A 20,484-nucleotide genomic window follows, 5' to 3' on the forward strand; every position below is an offset into this window, starting at 1 on the left:
TCAGGAAGCAAGTCGGCGCATAGCCTAGAGAAATGGGTTTTGAAAGGTGGAGAGAAACAGCCCATGGTTAGTTCTCAGTATATACCATCTGGGAAAATTACATGTTCGTGTAAACTAAAAACTCACTGAAAGTACAAAGAAAGTAACTTCTGTAAATGGTGCAGATTGTGCAAGAAGCTGTCTGTTATATTAAAAGGAGGAAGGAGAGAGGAAGGTTGATCATAATTTTGGACTCTGGTGCCTCAAGCCTTACAAAGTCTTCTTTTAGGCACCCAGCTTGTGATTAGATCTATTTATAAACCCATGTAAGGCAAAAGTAGTCCTATAGCAAGAGAGATGAGGAGATACTTAAGCAGATATAATCTACTACCATCTCAAGAAAAATGTGACTTCCTGCACTTAACACTGACATTCAGTATCCAGAGAGGGTATTTTTTTATGGAGAAGGTACCTGTTGGGGGCCATACTCTCACAGCACAACTCAAGGCTACTGGCAGAGGGGTAGACAGTTCTAAGGTGCATACCTCTTCTTGCACATCAAGCTCATCATCAGGCTGGCTGGCTTCTGTGATCTCTATGGGTTCTTTAGACTCCTGCATGAGTGAAATCTTGGTAGAAAGAAATTAAGAAACATGATGAGTTACATGTTGTCCACATCATTGATTTTTTTACTCTGAAGTACCTTAAAATAACTTTGACAACTTAGAAGAGTCTGTTGTTAACTTTCCTTGACAAAGATGATTATTTAGTTCATCTGAGAGGAACTTAAAAATTTCAGAGCCTTTGGGCCTGTCTCTGCTCACATGACTAGTTATGGCTTTGTAAAAATAATAAAATCTATCTTTAATAAAGTGCTGTATAGCATTATAAAATGTTAATATCTACAATAAAATTAGTACTAAAAGTTATAAAAAATAAATATCCTAGTTAATTATCAGTAATATTAATTTTAATTGCAATTTATTAATGATACTGTAATAGTGATTGCTGGGAAAGGAATTGTGTTGAAATGAGAACATTGACCATTTTCCTAATGAGGGCCCTTTAAATGCTACAGAGTGTAGCAAATCTTTAAGTACTACAGAGTGTTCTGGTTATCTGAAAAAAACTCCACAGAATAGAAGGAGGAAATGCACAGAGAAGGGCTGCAGGAATGAACACTACTGTGGAACAGCTTCTGTACACATCCATGCCAAGCAGAGTGAGATTAGAGCTTTGATCAGAATTCTGTCTATGGACTGTTGAGAAAAGGAGCAGGGAATGAATGATTGCTCATTGCAGCTAACAATCCAGAAGTCCAGCAGGCTTAAACCAAGCAGGAAATATTTGTCATACAATCTGAAATTAGAGAACCCATCTCCACAGGATAGTGTCAGAGGTTCCAAAAGAAGTATTACAGACACATTGAAGAAAACTCCTTCTGTAACAATTAAACATACTGTTCCAAATGTAACCTCCAGCTGATGAGTTTCTTAAGATGCCAGTAGTCAGAAATTAGAAAATGTGTCTTAGCATGAAGTGTTTTCCATATGTGCTATTTCTCAGGTTATTTTCACTAACAAGATCCTGAAGTTGACACTTTTCCTTTGATCTAGAAAAATATTCATGTACTATAGAAGCTGCCCATTTTACTACACTCTTTTTTTGTACTAGAGTTCTAGGTCTAGTTTTCAAATGTGCCATGGAAACTTCAAGTATGAGTGCTAGATGATGGAAGGAAGGGAAAGGTACTGCTAGACATCCTTACCTTCTCAAATATGGGATCCTGGTTGTCACTGTATGTCATTTGATTCCTTATGTAGAGCACAGCATCATGGACAGTCAAAAAAAATATGTCTTTTCTGACAGTGTCGTCAAAGAAGGCACCCCGTTCCAGCTGAGATATAAGGTTGTCTGAATAAAAGGAAGTCATAACAGGTTTATACAATGTGAAGTAATTTAAGAAATAAATCTTAAAATACATGGTTGCAACTGTCAGAAATCAAATGTACAGCCAAACAAATCCATTAATTATAGTTTTGTCTTGACTTTTATTTCCCATATTTCCTTTACACCCCACCATTTTTTATGTCCCAACGGAACCAACAATGCTTTTCAGTGTTACAGTTCACATATTTATTAGTGCAGATGCTACCACAGACACATCTAGAGATCCCTTCTCACCTTCATTTTATTCTTTGCATGAGTGAAAATAGAAATACTTGGATACTTACCTTGATATGAAGCAAAATACACTCTCACATCAATTCTCTCAAACTCTTTAATTATCTAAAAAAAAAGTTTGCAACAAGGACATCAATAAGTAAAGTCTGTAGAAGACAAAATACATATATGTCTGTACATCTGTGTATATACATAGGCAGGTACTCTTCATTTTTATCTAATTGTCTCCATTCCATATAGTAACACTTTGTTTATTCATCATAATTAAGGTAATGCAATACTTTGCTGTACTTAAAGATCCAGTAGCTAAGTACCTGATGCTGAAGTGGCCTATCTTCAACTATATGAGTGGAACTACCCATTCTACATGCACAAGCATCACTGCCAATTAAGGTTGTCATTCTGTTCTCAAAATTCGAACAATCATCTCTCCAAGTGAGACCACGTGGGGCTGAGTGAGCTGTATTTCCTCATGGGCACCAAAAAATAATGGAAATACTTGGTCTTAATCTTTACACCTTTCCTTCTTTCTAGGAAGGAGTAATATCTCCTTATTATGTACTGTGAATTTGAAGATTAATTAATGAATGTTGATGAAGCACTTGATACTTGCCACCGAAAACAGTACAAAGAAATGAATGTCTTCATAATTAAAATGAATTAATGAATAAATGAAGGAATGAATAAATAAGTCTTGTGACTAAAGACTGAACTGGGATGTTAGGATGAAATTTTTACTACCTCTGTGTTGAGTGAGCATCGTCCCGTGCCCAGATTAAAGCAGGAGGCATGTGGAAAGAAAATATGTAACTAAAATATTTCATAACACATGCATATAAGGGGACCACATCTTGCAGTTAAATTTGTTGAGTCTTTGACTATGCAACCTTCATATTGTTCTTTTAGCACATTTTTTCTCAGTTAAAATACACACACCACCAGTATTCTATCTTTTGCTGGTATTTTTCATATTTATATTTTGATGGTATTTTTCAACAACATACTTTTTAAAACTCAGAAATTAACTTCATCTAACAGCTCTTGATTTACATACTACTGACTAGTTTCATTTTCACAGAACATCAGAAAAAATACCCTTACCGTTTTTATTGATCTCACAGCAACAATATCCAAGAAGGTTACTGCTCCAAAATCAAGAATGAGACTGTGAATGGGCACCTTGGGGATGTTTACTTTGACTGGGAGTTCTGAATTCCAGTCCACCTGGATTTCTACTTCTTTGGTGGGAACTTGAAGATCCTGGTTGTCTTCAGGTTCCTCATCAGTCTCAAAAGCTTCATTATTAATACCAGGCTCACTGATGATGCCATTCTAATGAGCAGATAATATATGGAATATAGAATTTAATCATGGGGAAAGTTTGGGAGTTACAGAAAATACCAACCTGTGGTACCTTCTGTTGAAGGAATTGACAAGACAGACACTTGGGACCAGTATCCCCTGCTCCTAATCCTGGTACTGTGGTTAGCAAACTAATGCCATTTTCTAAGGCAAGAAGCCATTCTCTATGGCCAAGCAGGCCACAGAGCAGGCCAATTGAACACTCTCTATGTTCAATTTTCCCTCATTCTCAGGCCCTGAAGGTCCTGTGAACCTATTAGAGCAAACTGAGTTCTTCTTCCTCTCCCTACCAGCCTCAAGGTTCCTGGGCACCGGGCTGATCTCTCCCTTCCTTGCTGGCCTTGAAGGTCCCAGGTAGGTGGACAACCAGGTGTAGTTGGTGACCCCATCAGAGAAAAGGTAACAGTGCACAGAGTACTGTCTATGGCAAGTCCTGTGTGGAAAATTTGGACCAAAACTGCTGACAGTGAGACACCCCCAGGGGCCAGGGATGCCTGCACTTTCTTTTGTTTTCTCTGAGTATTGTTGACTCATCTTCAATGTAATTTTTAAGTCTAGATTATGATTGTTATATTGATACATTAAACCATGTATTAAGATCTGACCTGATCTGCAGGGGGTCCAGGTAGTTAGAAACTTCAGAAACTCTAAGTTAAGTTAGGGTCTATGTGATTAAAACTATGAGTTAACTTGTATTATAAATTCTGTATGCTACTTATAAACTGTACTACCATGTAGTAAGTCACACTTTTCATCTCTATTTTAAAGATGAGTACAGAGTAATTCATAATTAAGCCTTATCTAAAAAGCTCAAACAGTAATCCTTTGAGAAAAAAATAGAAATAAGTAATTTTTAAAAGGCCTACCTTAGTAGCTTTTAATTTTCCCTTCTTGATTAGCTTTTGTATTTTCCTCAGTGCTTTGAGTCTCTTATTATATACCTTGACTGCATCAAATCCCACCTACAGAAAAAGGACCAAAATTATTTAACTTAACTCAGGTATAATTCTGAGGAAATCTCAACGATAGTTAAGAAGCTTCCAACCCGTAACTTATCACTTACTGTGGATTTGAGGCTGCTTTTCAGTCCATCGATGTTAGCATAAAAAATTGGACTTGAAAACTTGAGAATCTTCACACCTTCTGGTTCTATAACCTGTTGCCAAGGAATATAAGGTTAAACAGCAAGAGCCATATTTTGACTAATAAGAAGCACTTCCACTGTTCAAACAGTTCAACTACATATCTAATTTAAAAAAAAAATTGCATTAATTTGCTGGTGATTGAGGGGATTCCATTTTTAGAAGCTTACAGCCCCAGCATGCGAGATGGACCAACCATCTGGATGATGATGCTGCTGAAATTTGTTATCTTTGAGGACCCCACTTCCAAACTCAAGTTGTGTACAATATACAAGGCACAACCTTTTCTTACACTGACGTGTAGACTGAAGGAAAACAACTCTGTGATGACTTACATTTTTGTAGTCCTTGACCTTCTTGTAGATGTCTGTGCCAGGAATGTTTCCAAAGCCTCCCCATGAAGGACTAACAGAAATAAAGACGCAGTGAAGGGAAATGTCATGTTTGGGCACTCACAGAATTGAAGGGATTGCTTTACACAAAGTGTCTTTGACACCTGTACTTTGCCTTACTCATACCAAACTAACAGACTTGCAGAAGTGTTGCAGCTATTTTGCATCACTGTAGTGAAAGGGCCTATATAAAAACAAGGTACTTTGGTCTCAGCCTACTTAATGCACCATTTTGATTTAACAGCTAAGTGAACAACTTGTTCAGTTGAATTCCCAAACCAGAAGAATATTTTAAAAGCAGATTACTTTGCTTGAAATTTAAAAAACTAATTTTTTACACTGAAAATAAATTGATGGCTTTTTTCCATTTCAGATCAACTGAAATACATTTAAATTATTTTCAGATTATGTAAATATTTTTGTCCAACATCTTTAATTTTTATTTCAGTCAATAACAAAACCAAAATATTTTGAAGTCTCCAGATATATATGTAACAGTTGAAAATTGTTCTCAAGTTTGTAAGGCCTCATCTCCCTTTTGTATTTTGGTAACATTATCCAAATTGAATTTGGGAAATTTTTTTGAAATTTTTTCTTCAAATTTCATTTTCATAATCCACAATCATGAAACAAGTTTTATAAGGCTTTATTTTTAGGCATTTGCTGACAGTAGAACTATCCTTTGGTAATACTAGTTACCATACTCTGTGGACTCCAAGCTGAAGGAAAGAAGTTATGTTGTATTTTCAGTTAAAAGATCAATGAAAAATAACAAGATGACGAAATAAGATTCTTCAAATCCACCTTTTCTCACTATTCCACTACCATATATTCCTCAAGCAGCAACAAGTCAGCCAGAAGCACAAATTTATTTTTTTTTTTTTATCGTGCTTTCTCTTGCTCTTCTTTTACAGCCATACAACCAGTCTTGTAGAAGCAATAAGTGAAAAGGTTATTGGCACGTGCAGCATACTGTAGCAGTATTACCTGCTGAGTTACTATAATGACTGATTAATTATAAAAGCCATACAAATGTTTATATTTGATCTAGAATGTTCCTGTCCCTTCCAGAACTCAGCTATGTGGGTGCATCTAAAACATATGGCTAAGTACCACCAGAGTGGCCAACATATGAAATGCTGATAAAATAATGCAGTTTCTCTTATCAGTGTAATTAAATGTTAGCACACAAAGAGTGTCTTGTTTTAAAAGAAACAGATTTTTTTCATTTCAGAATTTTTGTAAACCTAAGCATATATTCTGCCACAAATCATCTTGTTTTTCAGCATATTATCTTCCTTTTTCATAATATAAAACTAAGAATTATTTCTGATACTGTATTACTTACAACTGAACTCTCAGCACAACTGTCAGCAATCCAAACAAAAGGCCAGCAAGTAATCCCAGATCAAGTCCCAGAATGATAGATGCTATACATGTAAAAACCCAGATCATCTAGAGAAGAAATAACAAATGTAAAGTATTCTGATTTTGACCTATGACTCCTGGTTATGCTAAAGAAACACTAGACCAGATAATATGAGAAGCATATTTTAACTTTGGAATTGATTTTAGCACACCAGCAATTAGCTGACTTTCATACAAAGGTCTTCTTCTTCCTCCAAGATGCTTTAATCCATCATTATCTTATTAAACATAGTTAGCTGTTTAGGAAATAAGAGGGTTTTCAACACAACAGTATTTTTTAAGGATCTGATTCCTTTTGTGAAATCAAAGGAGATATAGTTAAACATGGCATTTACTTATTTCTCATGATGGCCATCTTTGTTAATCTTCTTTAAAAACTGGAAACAGATTTACTTTACAAAGAGGTAAAATACTGTAAGATGCCCCCTGTGCAGACATATAGGGAAGGAACTGGATTCCTCAGTGACATCTAAGAATCAGAAAGAACTGTTGCAAAGAGAAGGTATTTCATATTAACAGCTTGATGGCACTTCTGTAAGATCTCCACTGAATATTCAGGCAGAACAGTTGAAGTGCACTCCTCAATTCTTTCCTACATCACTGCCCATGCAGCAGACCCAAATTTTTAAAAAGCTGAGTGCTTGAACTTCTCACTAAAGTCAGTGGGGTCTTTCGTCTATAAATCAGTAAGAGACTGACTAAAATATTTGAGATCTGTCTAAGACAGGTACTGCCCAATGACACTGTAAAATCTAAGCACAGTAAGGACTGTATGGAAAAAAATGTCTTCCATGAAATATTTTCCTGCCCCAAGAGCCACAGTGAAGGTCTGTTCCACAGAATACACAGTGGGAAAAGTCAGCAAGTAGCCTATAGAGATACAGTGATTCATAAGAAAAGTCTCATCCCTTAGCATGCCAGATGAATCCACATTCTAGCCTGGATTAGTCTTGCCACAACAAGAAAACATTTTCTGAGGACTAACTGAGATTATTCAGGCAAATGGGATGTTCATGTGGTAACAACATAAATGTATGCACATAAATTAAGGAAAGGTCATCTTTTCTGACTCATTTAAACAGTACAAAAGATAAAATCAGAATGGTAAAGGTGGCAACAGGCCATCTTTATTCTGCTTTTCAAGCTATATCAACACAAGATTGCTGTAAACCATGGAAATGGATATGAAGGAATTATCACTGCACAGAAATACCCTGATTGGCACTCTTACTTTAGGGTTTAGGGAATAAAGATTAGCAGAATACTGACATAAAAATGGGGAATTTTTTACTGACCTCACAGCATTTGCATTTTGAGGATGCACATAAAGGTTTTCTGATATTAACTCCTCAAAATCTTGTTTATGTGGTAGTTAAGAGAAACTTGGATGGCACTGAAAGGTAAAAAACCCCAAAACTGGACAAAAACATTCAGGAGAAAAAAAAAAAGATTAGGTTACTTACAGCATCCACTTTATTCTGTCTCCATAGACGGGGAACATCAAACACTTGCATGAACATCCCTTTCAGGTTAGCTATGACTACAGCTGCCAACACAGACTGTGAAGAAAAATAATGAAAAAGTGGTATTCAGAAGCAAAGATGCACAATAAGATAGTGCTCAATGTGACACACTATAAACCACAGCCCTGTCTGGAATCAGTCAGCACAGTTTAAAGAGGGATATTAATCTTGCTCATCATAGTTGAGCATTTGGACGTGATGTGGCTGTGCTGCAGAGGAAGAGTACAGTACCTTTTGTAAGGGCTCTAGCAATTTCCCCAGGGCAACAATAGAAATCAAAACGATCCCAGCTGAGATGATACCAGCAACCTGCAAAGAACAGTATTTATAGGAAATGAACTTACTACAATTCTATCATCTGTTTTGAGGATTACAAAGAAAAAGGTACAAACAGTTGCACATTGCGTTTCTTTGGGAGCAGGGAGACCTGCCAAAGTGTCATCGTGTTTACGCGTGTGTGGGCAACCATTATGCATTTCAGCCAACACAGAGGGAATTCAATTAAGCAGGAAATCTAAACAAACACAGGGTAGTAGCTCTTGAGGGGTTATGGTACAAAGACAGATGAATAGAGCAGTCTGTAAGCTGGAGAAGGAGATGCTGGATAACCTGTAGTTTTTTACTGTTAAGAACCACACGACTGTAGTTTGGTAAAACAACATAGTTTACTCAACATGACAAAGATGTTCCATGGCTGATGCTAAATGGCAAACGGCAGAGCTGCTCAGGCCAGCATATGGGAGCTTAAAGATATCATGGCCAGCTGGGAGAGATTTCCTCCCACACCCTACTGCGACAAACTCAGTTTTCTAACTGGAAATTAAATTCTGGGGAACTAGAGTTAAAAGATTTCTGCTCCCTAAGGTAACTCGTGCTATGTAAAACTTGATTGCCCTCTTCTGGCAGAGCTACAAAAATGATTCACTACTAGAGCAGAGCTGCTAAGACACCCGTGGCTTTCCATAAGCAACGCAATCGTTTTAGGATTGTTTTCATCTCAAGGTGAAATCTGTGCAGTACACAAAATTAAATTTACCTGTGCACAGTACTAGCAAGAAGAGGTCATTACCTGAGTCTTTCCACCAGTACTTTCTTGGACTGCAGTCCGTGAAAGAGCAGTAGTTGCAACGAAACAAGAAAAGGCACCTGAAAAAATGTTGCTGAACCCGAAGGCAATAAATTCCTGAAAGATATTTGTATAATGCTGTAATAAAGATGCCTGAAGACAGTTTTTCAATGGAGTAAAACAATAGCTTCTGCAGTAGTTGATAAAGTAGGTAGCACAACAATATTATGAAGAGCATGAATTAGTAATAGCTGTTAAATGCTTACACAAATGCCTCTTGTGCCAGTGCCACTACCTCTGTTTGGAAACCAACACAAAGAAGCTGATATTCTCCCCCTGAAGTGGAATACTTGTCTACAAAGGTGTTTAAAGCTTACTTCCATCCATGTTACCAAACCTAAGATTTCTAAGAATTACACTGGAATAACTGCATCAATAAATGGGTACTAGAATAAATTTAACTCCCACCAGCTAAACAAATTATTTTGATCAGTACAACAGTCTGACTTTAGACAAGCCTTTAACTAATGCAAAGCATTGTATTATTAGTAGAACTATTAAGGAACTGTGCAATAAAACACAGTTTTACTGAAAACTTCTAGTTTGCTGAATCAGAAGTTTTTCACTCTAAGCATCCCAATGAACTCATGCTGAGTCTCAGGCAGCATTTTCATAGATTTGCCCCAGGGTCACAGATGCCAGCACCTATGGATGCTGGTTTTTCTGCTCAAGTGACAAGGAACCCTGGGAGCTTTATGTCCTGGGATCTGGGCCATTCCTCTGCTGGGAAATAAAGAATTTGGGAGCTGTCTCCAGCCAATCCCATATAATTCATAGAAATATTGTTTCCACCAAGCTGACACAGGCACAGGAGCTTTTCACTCACTGCAAGCTTTTTAAAATATAATTTAAGATTTTGTTTTGGCTGTCTCCCTTCTTTGCTACAAAATTAAATTTCTTGTAAATTTTCATTTAGCTCCAACTACAAGAGCAGGAACAGACCTAAATTATTCATGCCTATTCCCATGTAACCACTGTGAGCTGTGAGAAAATATTGGAGGTATAGTTCCTAATGTTTTTAGGCATTAATAATCTGGATCTATGAATACAGTATAGACACTGGTGGATAATAGTATCAACCAGTCCTTCGAAATTATTTTAATACCTGCTTTTATGATGTTATTTTAGCTTCTCCAGATCAAATAAACTATTTGCCCATCATCCTGGGCTGCATTTAACCTTTGCTACATGTAAAATTCATAACATAGTACTGAAAGGAAGACACTTCGCTTTTTTAAATGAATTCTTCTACTACAGTATTTCATCAGTATCTTTGAAGCACACCTCTGCTGGCAGAACAACATATTCAACAACAGAACGGCATAAACACATTTCTAGGATTATGTGTTATTCTTTGATACTTATTAAACTGGAATTTGGAACATTTTGGTCAACTTTAAGATCAAGTGTTACAGATATAACCTTTGAGGATTGTAAACTGACAAACAGAAGCATAATTTTCTTATATACTGCAAAACGGTGTTTCCAAAGTCAAACCTCATGTAATCCATTTGTACCAAAATGAAGGACTCATTAAACAAAGTGCTTATCTATTTGTTGTAGTGAGGACATTTTCCAATATACTCAAAGGATAAAATTAAAAATCAGCACAGATGCAGGACAAGGAAGCTTTCTGACATTTTAATTCCACACCATGGGCAAGCAACATAACCCCTGGTGCAGACATTGAACAAATGCAGGAATCCTGTAAGTTTGTGATACACAGCTCGTGTCACATTCTAGCTTTGTGCCCCTAGAAACCAATGCTTAAAGCAGTTCACAGCCATTTAGTTCACACAGCTACTCCAGCATGTTCATATGCTGGTAGGCATTAACTTTGTGAAGCAGCAGGACTGATCTGTTAGGTTACAAGTACAGTTATATTGATGTAACTGCCGAGAAGTACAAGAATTTATTAACTGTAAAGTTCAGCTGATTCAAATCCTGCTTGAAGACTAAGCCTAAATAAAGATGTCCAGAGCAACTTCTTAGCTTGACATTGCCTTCATCTGTCCAAGCAACCCACCTCAAAATATCCCTTACAAGTTGGAAATGGGAAGTAGGTTTCTAGGCCATGTTAACCTGACATCACCAGAAAATTGCCCTATACAGTGTTCACCCCCTTTAGAACTACTGCAGTCACTAAACCAATACAGAAGGAATAAAACAGTACGAAAAGTCCATGCTGAAGATGGATCTGGCTCATCTTTATGTGGTCATTTCAGCTATTTTTTTTTTCAAGAGTTGAAAGAATTTCTCCTGTCAGACTTCAGTGCTTGTCTGAAAAATGTGTGTGAATGGTGTTTCTTTCATCTGGCTACATAAGTCAGCACATTTTACATTCACTGTGTTTATAAACCATTTCAGTTATACATACCTGGTTTCCATCAATAGCATAGTCATACTTGGTTGCATATACCTTCCCCACAGATACAGCAATGGCATAAGCAACAATAGCAATGGAAAAAGAGGCTGCAATCATCTGGGAAAACAGGCTGACATTTGGAGGCTCAGGAGGCAAAAATCTAGCATTTAGAAAAGATATTTGTGTTATCAACTTTGAATTCTGTTCTTACCAGTACTGTCAAGGAGTTTGAGGCAGAGGCATACAGGTTGCTTATAATATGAAGTATAGTGTTTCAAGTTAATAAAAAGGTGGAAACAGCCCACTGACATACAGAACATGCTTATCTAGCTCACCCCAGCCCAAATCCTGATGCTATTAGTCAGCAACAAAGCTCCCATTGTTCTCAGCATGACTGAGATTTGGCCTTACGATAGCAAAGTGAAAAACTACATTTTTTGAAGCATCTAATAAAGGATGTATTGAATAATATGATGAATTACATAAATATGTTAATGACACTTCATACTATTGTTAACATACTTCTTCAGTAGGATCTCACAAGTGTTTTATCCCCTACTGTGTTTCCACAAATTTTAATTAATTAAGCCCTGAACACCAAATGGAATGTGAAGGTTACTACTGTGAAGTGCTCTGAATCTTTCAAGTGGAAGTCTCTACCAATGTAATCCTCAACATCCTTGCTCCTGTGAGTATGGAAGTGACAAAGTTGATTGGGATAACAGTAGCAACATGAATATGAACCACAGTGGGATAACTCAGGATTACAGAAATTAAGTCCATGCAGAATTTCTTTATTAAAATTCCTTATTTTTTTAAGCCATTTTCCATAGTTCTACAGCCACTTCATAAGCAGGAAGCAATTAATATTCAGATGGACTTCCTGAATTAGATAGACATTCCTAAGCCCATTTTACAGAAGAAGAAAAGCTAGGTAACATATTTAGGTGGCATAATTGATAGAGCCAGAAGTAAAACTCAGAAAATCTCCAGATCTGAGTTCTAAACTCAGGTTACAGCTCTCAATGTTTCTTATTATGCATTTTCTCTTACTACAGTAATTTTTAGCCAATTAAAACAATACCTTTTTCCCCAAAACAAAGACACTCACCCTCTTGGAATGCTCTTGACAATGCCTGCATTGTATTTTTTTTCCAAGTCGGCAGCATATGAAATGCCAGTGGCTATTATTGTCTGTAATAAAATAAAACAACAGATTTAAGACTTGAAAAGACTTCCTGTTTTCATGTAGTTAGACCCATCCATTTTATCTGTTTTCAGCTTTTGTTATGCCCTTTGCTTACCACAATAACTTCTATTGGTATAGGTATGGGTATCTTGTGTTTGAACCGATCGTTTATTTCTTTAACTACCATGCAGACAAAAATGGTGAGGAGTCCAGCAATAAGATCTGCAATGTTGGTGGTACCAATTTTTTCAAATGTTTCAACAAGAGTCTGAAAAATAAAAATGACAACATAAAACATGCCCATGTCCACTTGAAGGATTTGCAAATACTCATGAAATGATCCAGATGCATGGGGCTTTGGAGAAGGCCAAGTGACGTCTTCATTCAAGCCTGGAGAAGCCTGAGGAAAATGTATCATCAAGATGCTACAGAATCAGTAAATGGATTTAATAGCAAATTTAATGGAAAAAGCCTAACTGCAAGAATTGCCCCCATAGAGGTCTTCAGCTTCCCAATTTTTAGTCAATTAATACTAAGTAAAAAGAGCTAACTCTCTACCTGTGTTTTACCTCTGCCTGTACTAGAGCAAGGAAGGGAAGATCTTTAGCTTCTTCACTTTAACAAATATGTTTCTAAAGGGAGCTAGCAGACCCATGGACAAAGCTCTGGTTCACTACATGCCCAGTATGCATGGTCTGTGCCTTACATGGTTCCTATTTCCACAGCCGACAAACAAGAGAATGAGTGTGAACACACAGGTCCTACCAGGCTGTGGAGAGTCCTGCACTTCAGAAAAACAGCCACTAAACTTCACTCTACAGTAAATTAACCCTCCCAGCAGAGTTCAGCCCCAGACTGGAGCACTCACCACTGGGCTGGTGAAGCAGCTGTAGCAGAACAATCTGGTAGAAAAGGGGCTAGAAACAGACTTCTTGCACCCCGGTTAGCTCCCCTAATAATGAGCTTTTGGTTAAAACATAAGAGGAGGTTTGCAGCAGCAGCACCACTCCCACCCTTCTGAACAGACTTTGATTTGGAAATACAACCTCTAAGTGCTTGAACAGCTATGTTTTCTAAGCTAAAGAAGAAGCCTTCCTGAAACACTGAATCAGACGCCCTCCCTTGGGTGACTGAAGCCATTTCTTGCCCAGGCATGAATCCCATCAGAATGGCTGACCACCTCTTGCACTGCTTCATTTCACAGGGAAACAGTGCTAATGTTGGATGCTTGGTTTTGCAGTTTGTTAAAAAACACTATTGCAGCAAGTCACTGGTTGAGCAGACCAGAAATAACAATTTCTTTGCTCTACATGCGCCTGCAAACACATTGCCCTGGCTCACCTGCAAGAACACAGAAGCTTTGAACTTTAACCTAAAAAGTCAGCATCCCCCTCAGGCTTGCTGGAGCTGGAAAAACCATGCAGCCCTTTAAAAAAGTGTATTATACTAAATACCATCCACTCAATAAACAAGAAGATGGAAAAAAACGCCGGATTAACAAGTACATCATTCTGCCAGGTCTGCTGTAAGGTCTATTGTACAGTACTTTGTCTCATCTAACTTTCCTTGTTCTGAGGGGAAGAGTTTCATTAGTTCTGAAAAGGCCCATAAGATAACTTTTTACCCTCACAAATAGTCCTACAGATTTCTTATTTAATTTTTACCTTGCTGTTTTTAGTTATATTCATCCTATTATTGTTACTCTATTGTCTGTTGTATTTTTGCTAGTCTGGTTGCCAGAACTGGCATGTAAAATCTCCAAATATTTTTTTTTCTAGAACAGCCTCTTTGAGAAATCTGCTATTCTAATATGAAGTACTATGGAAGATCTAAAGTACTCTGAACCTGGATAGTTTCATGCTGAAGTCACTGACACAACTCTGAAAAATCTTCCTGGGAAAGGATACTATTCCATCATACATGACCTCTAGGAATTCAGTATTTCTGTAATGCAGCCAAAACATTTCTCTATTGGAGCATTTTCTATAAAATCAACAAATGGAGTTGTGACAGTAACAGTCAGCCTCACATTTGCTAACCAATAGGTACTTGGCCAAAGGGTGGGAATCTGTATCCTTTAGGTAGTCACATGCATGGCTACAGTGTGAAATGGAGAATGATGCCCTTTACCAGAATGACCTGCTGGTTTAAGTGTAAAAACCCTTGGGACTGGCCAGCTTTGGGAGATGACCTGACAGGGCTAATAAGTGGTCAAATGTCCTTCACAGGAAGTGAGAAAGCAAGGGATGGGATAAACTGTAATCTCCAGAAGTGAGAAACTGTTTTGCTGGATAATCACATTTAAACTCCATGTGAAAAAGTGCTCTGTCCTTGAAAGAGACTACAAGATGGCAATTAGACTTTCTGTCTGGGGAACCCCAAAGGCAGCTACTTAGAGCCCCACAGCTATAAATGGACATCTGCAGATCTTCATGAAAGTGAGAACTAAAGGAATGCCCTAATGGAAGCAGAAGATAAGCAACTGTATAAAAAAACCTGTCATAAAATCAAAGCAGATTAGAAGGGCATACTTACATATATTATGGAAAGGACACCATTATAATTTTTAGTTGAAACATTCAGAACTATTTTCAGTTGTGACACAAGCACTTGAAAAGCAGCTGCAGTTGTGAATCCCCCAACCAGTGGATCTGCAAGGTACCTCACAATGAAACCGATCTGGAGAACTCCAAATATAACCTGGAAGAATCAAGAAGGAGAACAGCTTGTTAAATAACAAAAAGGTACAATTTTATTTAGAGATTTCTTATGCTTTGCTTCTTCTTTGTTGATGCAGAGTCTTAGGAGCATACTTCCCCCACTTCAGCCTAATGTAGCTTAGTATCATCCAACCAAGGAAATAAAGGAAACCTGAAGAAATATGGGAAAAGAAGCTCCAGGACATGAACCATTAGTATTCATGCAGGTCTGGTCTGCAGTCACAGGGCTATTCTGTTCTCTGTGCTCACAGCCATGCTGTCAGTGACTCTAAAACAGAATAAGAAGTTCTTAAAAGTTTGTGATAACTTTCCTTCATTTTTGTGTTTTACCACAGGAAAATGTCTGACTGCTGTAGTGGGTATTTTCCTGCCATTAACATTAAAGCAGTGTCAGCCTTGTGTCTTCAAGTCACCTATTTTACCTGTAAAATTCCGACCAGGAATGTGAGAGTACTGGCAATCAGCACTCTCTCTGCATCTCTGGATTCAGTGTCTATCAGTGTCCCAGTGCCATTAGCTCCTGTAGCATTACTGCCTTCTATGAGAAAATTCTCATCAGGGGCCATGCTCAGTACAACAGATCCCACCATCAAACTGACTACTGGGAATGGACCTGTAATGACAAACAGAACACACTAAAGTTTAACACACATTGAAAAAAAAGCATTTATCAGACTAGACAAGAAACTCTAGGTCAGAAAAACAATGTAATACTGGAATTGGTAGGATTAGGGGGCCAAGAGCTGCAGGCACTGCATTACATTAGACAAAACTTCTGCTCCTTCTGTAAATACTGGTCCTTCTTTAAGTAACTTATGTTGTACAGACAGATACAAGTGCAGTTTCATGCTTTGCTTGAGCCAGTTTAGGGGTGTACCAAGGCCAAAAGGGACAAGTTCAACATGCTCCAACCATCTCCCTTGTATCAGCATCACAACCAGAAAACAAAGATCACCAATCCAGGTAAAAGTAATTCTTATTTCTTTAAGTTTTGGGGTTTCTCTGTTTGCTTGTGTTTTTTGTCATGGTCCGTTTCCAGCTGATCCAGCATACCACATGATCAGGGATCTCAACACCACATTTGTGGCAGGAACATGATCCAATGGGTAGGACCACATCTTTTGGTAGTATTGTGCTATTACATTGGCCAAAGATGACTGAAACTATACTTTGGGCAAGATACAGAGAAAGTGATCATTGTGTCAGCAAAACACAATCTAAAAGTAATCATATTTGTTGCAGTTATTTACTGAAATTATGAAGAAAATGAAAATGCCACAAAATGTCTTTAAGAAAGTTAAGTTAATTTTACAGGTACCTTAGAGGACACTTAGTGAATAAGAGCATTGGGAAAAGCATAAAAAAGGAGTATTTGATAATCTAGAAAGTAGGAATGCCACCATAAGCAGATGTAACAAGTCAGACCTGAATAGCAAATGTGAGCTGCTTGGTAGGGTAGGAAGGGGCTAACAAAGTTGAGAAAACATACAGAGACTTTTGATGCAGCAGGGAAGAAAGTTGATGAAAAAGTGTAGTATCATGCTGAAGTTCTGGGAGGGGAAAACAATGTGTTTTTGGTAGATACGAACAAGGAAAGACTAGATTTTGTTAGAATGAAGAAAAAGGAACTTCAATGATCAAGCTGTAAGGAGAATTTTAAATGTGAGAACTGACAGGAAACAAACCTCATATTCTAAAGAAAGTATTCAGAAAGTATCAACAAGGTTTACCCACAGCCTTGATGTGAGGACCTAGAGGATACACAAGTTCTGGGTTTCCACAACAGGCAAGAAGATACTGTCCACAGTAATGAAAAAACAGATGCAGCAAGTAAGGCTTGTAGAGAAGACTGAAAGAGCTCTATTTTAGCCATCTTGAGTTTCAGCTGATAGAAAAAAATGTTTGTCACTCATACTGCCCACTGAGGCCTTGATCTTGTCATTTCTTGCATAGAGTGTAGCCTAACTCAAGCTTTAAACTTCAGCACAAAGTCAAGCAAAAAGCAGGGGCATACCCAAAGTTAGCTATTATGCACACTTTCCTGAATAAAGAAGAAATAAGCCTTGATTTCCCGAGATCCACCAATATTAATATTCACCACAGCCAATTTGTTTCAGAAAGTAGTTCTATTTTATGAAATACGAATGTCTGCAGTAAGGATTAACATTTTGCTATAGATAATTCACTGTAACTTGAACACATGCAGTTACCAACTGAGATGTGCCTTGATGTTCCCAGGAAAAAGTATGTCAGGATGGGGAAAAAAGCAGAATAGAGACCATATCCAACAGGGACTGCAACCAGCAAAGCATATGCCAAACCTGAAATGACAGATCATCAAAATATCACATTTAAAATCTCTCATCAATCTACTATCTTGTCTAGAATAGACTTTCAGAAAGATTTACTCCTTTGGTCCAGAAGCAATTTAGAATATGTTTTTTTTGTCCGTAAATCAGTTGCAGGCACACATGTGAGTATCAATGACTGTAAATGACTGTACATCCCATGCTGGTAGCTGAATGAGTAAGTACTGAAAGATGTTCCTATATTTGCATAGGTAGCCCAATACACAGGCTGAGATAGAGAACTTAAGTGGAGAATATTGTTGCAAGAGTGTGTGCCTCTTGAGAGAAAAGGAGGATATGTGAAGGTTCTAGTTACAGACAAATTTCAAGCGCAACACTCTGAATTACTGCACAAAAATATGCTTCAGTATCTTCAGCTCTTGTGGAAATAGGACCACTTCTTTTCCCACTAGCAGCTTAAAAACTAACCTTCCAATAGTAAGTCACATGAATTTGAGAGTCTTGGTTCTTCTTCCTTTGCATACCTGTGCAAGCTGTCAAATCCAGCAAGCAATAAAAGAAAAACTGCCTTCAAAATCATATCTCAGTTAGCCAGAGTATAGTATTCTCCAAAACCTGTCAGAGTTCAAACAACTGAAGTCCTGGACATACTACTGTGACTGATGGGATGACTGCAAACTGGGAATTAAGGACTTCAGAGACCTGAAAATCCCAGAAGCCTCTTTTTTTCTGCAAATATTTTGGCCAGTTTTTCCTATAATGCATGTTCTAAAATTTCAGATATTTTAAAAATTATATAGTTAGGTGTAGATTTGCATTAATTTGTGTTTTTTTCCTTTTTTTCTACTTCTTTTTAATGCATAGGTGGGAGACCAGACAGTATATTTAAAAGAAGTTTTACAAATGGATTCTAATTAAGGGAAATCAGGCCACTGAAACAAAATAAATAAGGAGGTTATAGTATGAGCACAATAGCTGTTACAAGTAACATGAAAGGTCCATCTAGCCCAATTAATTTTAAAAAGGTACAAGGATCCTGTAACTGTGCCACTACTTTCAGCAAAGACTTTCCAGCTCTGACACTCTTCTTTGATAAAGAATCACTTTCTTTATTTCTCAGGTCACCCCCTGCCTGGGGCAGAAGTTTGTAATGCTTTTTTTTTTTTTTTTCTTTCTGCCAGCCTCAGCCTTCCTAGCATGCTCCAAGGGAACAGACAGGAGGAAATGCTTGTGTCTAATCGGGAATGCGTAAACTGCTTTCTTTGTTCCCAGTGTAAATCTTTGTCCCGTTCAGCAAACAATTTCCATTGATGGAAAGCGTGGAATTGACACAGCTAGTTTTGCCTGCTGTAGTCCCGAAAAAAATTGTGAAAATAGTATAAGGACTCTACTGAGATTAAAGAAATGTGTGTGGTGGATGTGTCAGGGTTATAGTCAGTCTTGTCTTAGACGAATGCTGCCTCAGGCAAGATGGTTCTGCCCTCTGAGTCTTCCTTAAGTAGCTTATTTGAACAAATTTCTGCTTATTTCTGCCACTTTCCTGTTTGTTAATCTATTGAAATCTTTACTAATAAATGGAATAAGGAAGTAAGGAAAACTTAATATTGCAAGCCATGTACTCTAAATATCCATCAAGTTTAATTTTTCAAAAAATGTGAATACATCACCACCTCCTTGAAGGTTGTTTTCTGCAGAGACCTGAACAACCTTATGAGATGAATTTTAAAGAGGAGTAGATATCAAGGTTGCATTATTTTAGGGGAATAGCTAGATTTTTGTTGACAGTTGCAGAACTATAGCCTTGGTCAACCAAGAAAGAGAAATAAGACCACACAACCTACCTGACTTATCACAATGTAATTAAAATTTTGAAAATCAAAATAAATACTCTTTGAGTAAAACGCCTGGAAGAAAAGTTAAATACACCTTTATAGCACACCACAGGAAATTTAAATCTTCCAGCCAAGGAAAGAAAAAGGAATAAATTAAAAACGTAAATTATTTATTGCAAAATAATACCTAATATCTAGTATTAAATAACAAGCCTCAGATTTGTAATGCCATCTGCACAACATCCCTGTGCTGAGCCGGCTCCCTTACAGGGAGCGCTGGGGAGCGGAGCGCCGGCGTGCCCGGCTTTACCTTGCAGGGTGGCAACGAGGCCGGTGCTGAGCCCCGAGATGATGTCGCTGATCAGCCACTCTTTCACTCGGTAGTTGGGCAGCCACTCCAGGATGGGCAGAAAGGACTTGGCAATCTGAAAGGCCCTTTTCCTTGAACATCTGCGAGAAAAGAAGTGATGAACGCACCCCGCGGAGCTGCGACTGGAGCCCCCCAAGAGCCCCAGAGTGACAGAGAGCTGAGCTGATGCACGTTTAAATGCAAGGGGCGGTGAGTGTCACAGTCCTGCTTTCCGGACAGGGACGGGGCACGTACTCGTGTCAAAAGCGCGCTCCCTGAAGAAGCACCCCGCGGGCAGCTGCGATACTCGGGGGAGCAGGGATGCGTCCGCTCGCGCTTTGGAGTGCGGGGCACTTCATCCCTCGGCGGGTGGAGTTTGCGGGCTCCGGGACGGCGCGCCCCCGGCTCCCCCCCGCCGCTCCGACCCACCTGCAGGCCGCCTGCGTCCGCTCGCGGAGCGTGGGCGGCAGAGGCGGCCGCCGCTCGTTCTCCTCCTGGAAGCCGGGCTCGCTGTAGATGGGCCGCGCCACCACGTAGTGGCTGAGCTCGGTCGGCGGCTCGGCCGCCCGCCCGCCCGCGGCCAT

The 20,484-nt window shown here is 38.4% G+C and overlaps 1 protein-coding gene across 1 annotated transcript; it reads right to left on the reverse strand.

The window, feature by feature from the left end:
- On the reverse strand, nt 1-20,484 carry SLC26A4 (solute carrier family 26 member 4). Its single transcript, XM_062490796.1, has 20 exons — nt 20,330-20,484; nt 19,862-20,001; nt 17,621-17,731; nt 15,833-16,023; nt 15,226-15,390; nt 12,806-12,958; nt 12,613-12,695; nt 11,514-11,661; nt 9,080-9,193; nt 8,242-8,319; nt 7,951-8,046; nt 6,408-6,514; nt 5,003-5,072; nt 4,589-4,681; nt 4,392-4,487; nt 3,265-3,495; nt 2,214-2,268; nt 1,748-1,893; nt 525-608; nt 1-24 (listed from the first exon to the last, which is right to left on the reverse strand). The coding sequence occupies exons 1-20, from the start codon at nt 20,482-20,484 to the stop codon at nt 1-3; spliced, it is 2,340 nt and encodes a 779-aa protein (XP_062346780.1).

This window comes from Cinclus cinclus, chromosome 4 (genome assembly GCF_963662255.1).
Source record: "Cinclus cinclus chromosome 4, bCinCin1.1, whole genome shotgun sequence".
Lineage (NCBI taxonomy): Eukaryota > Metazoa > Chordata > Aves > Passeriformes > Cinclidae > Cinclus > Cinclus cinclus.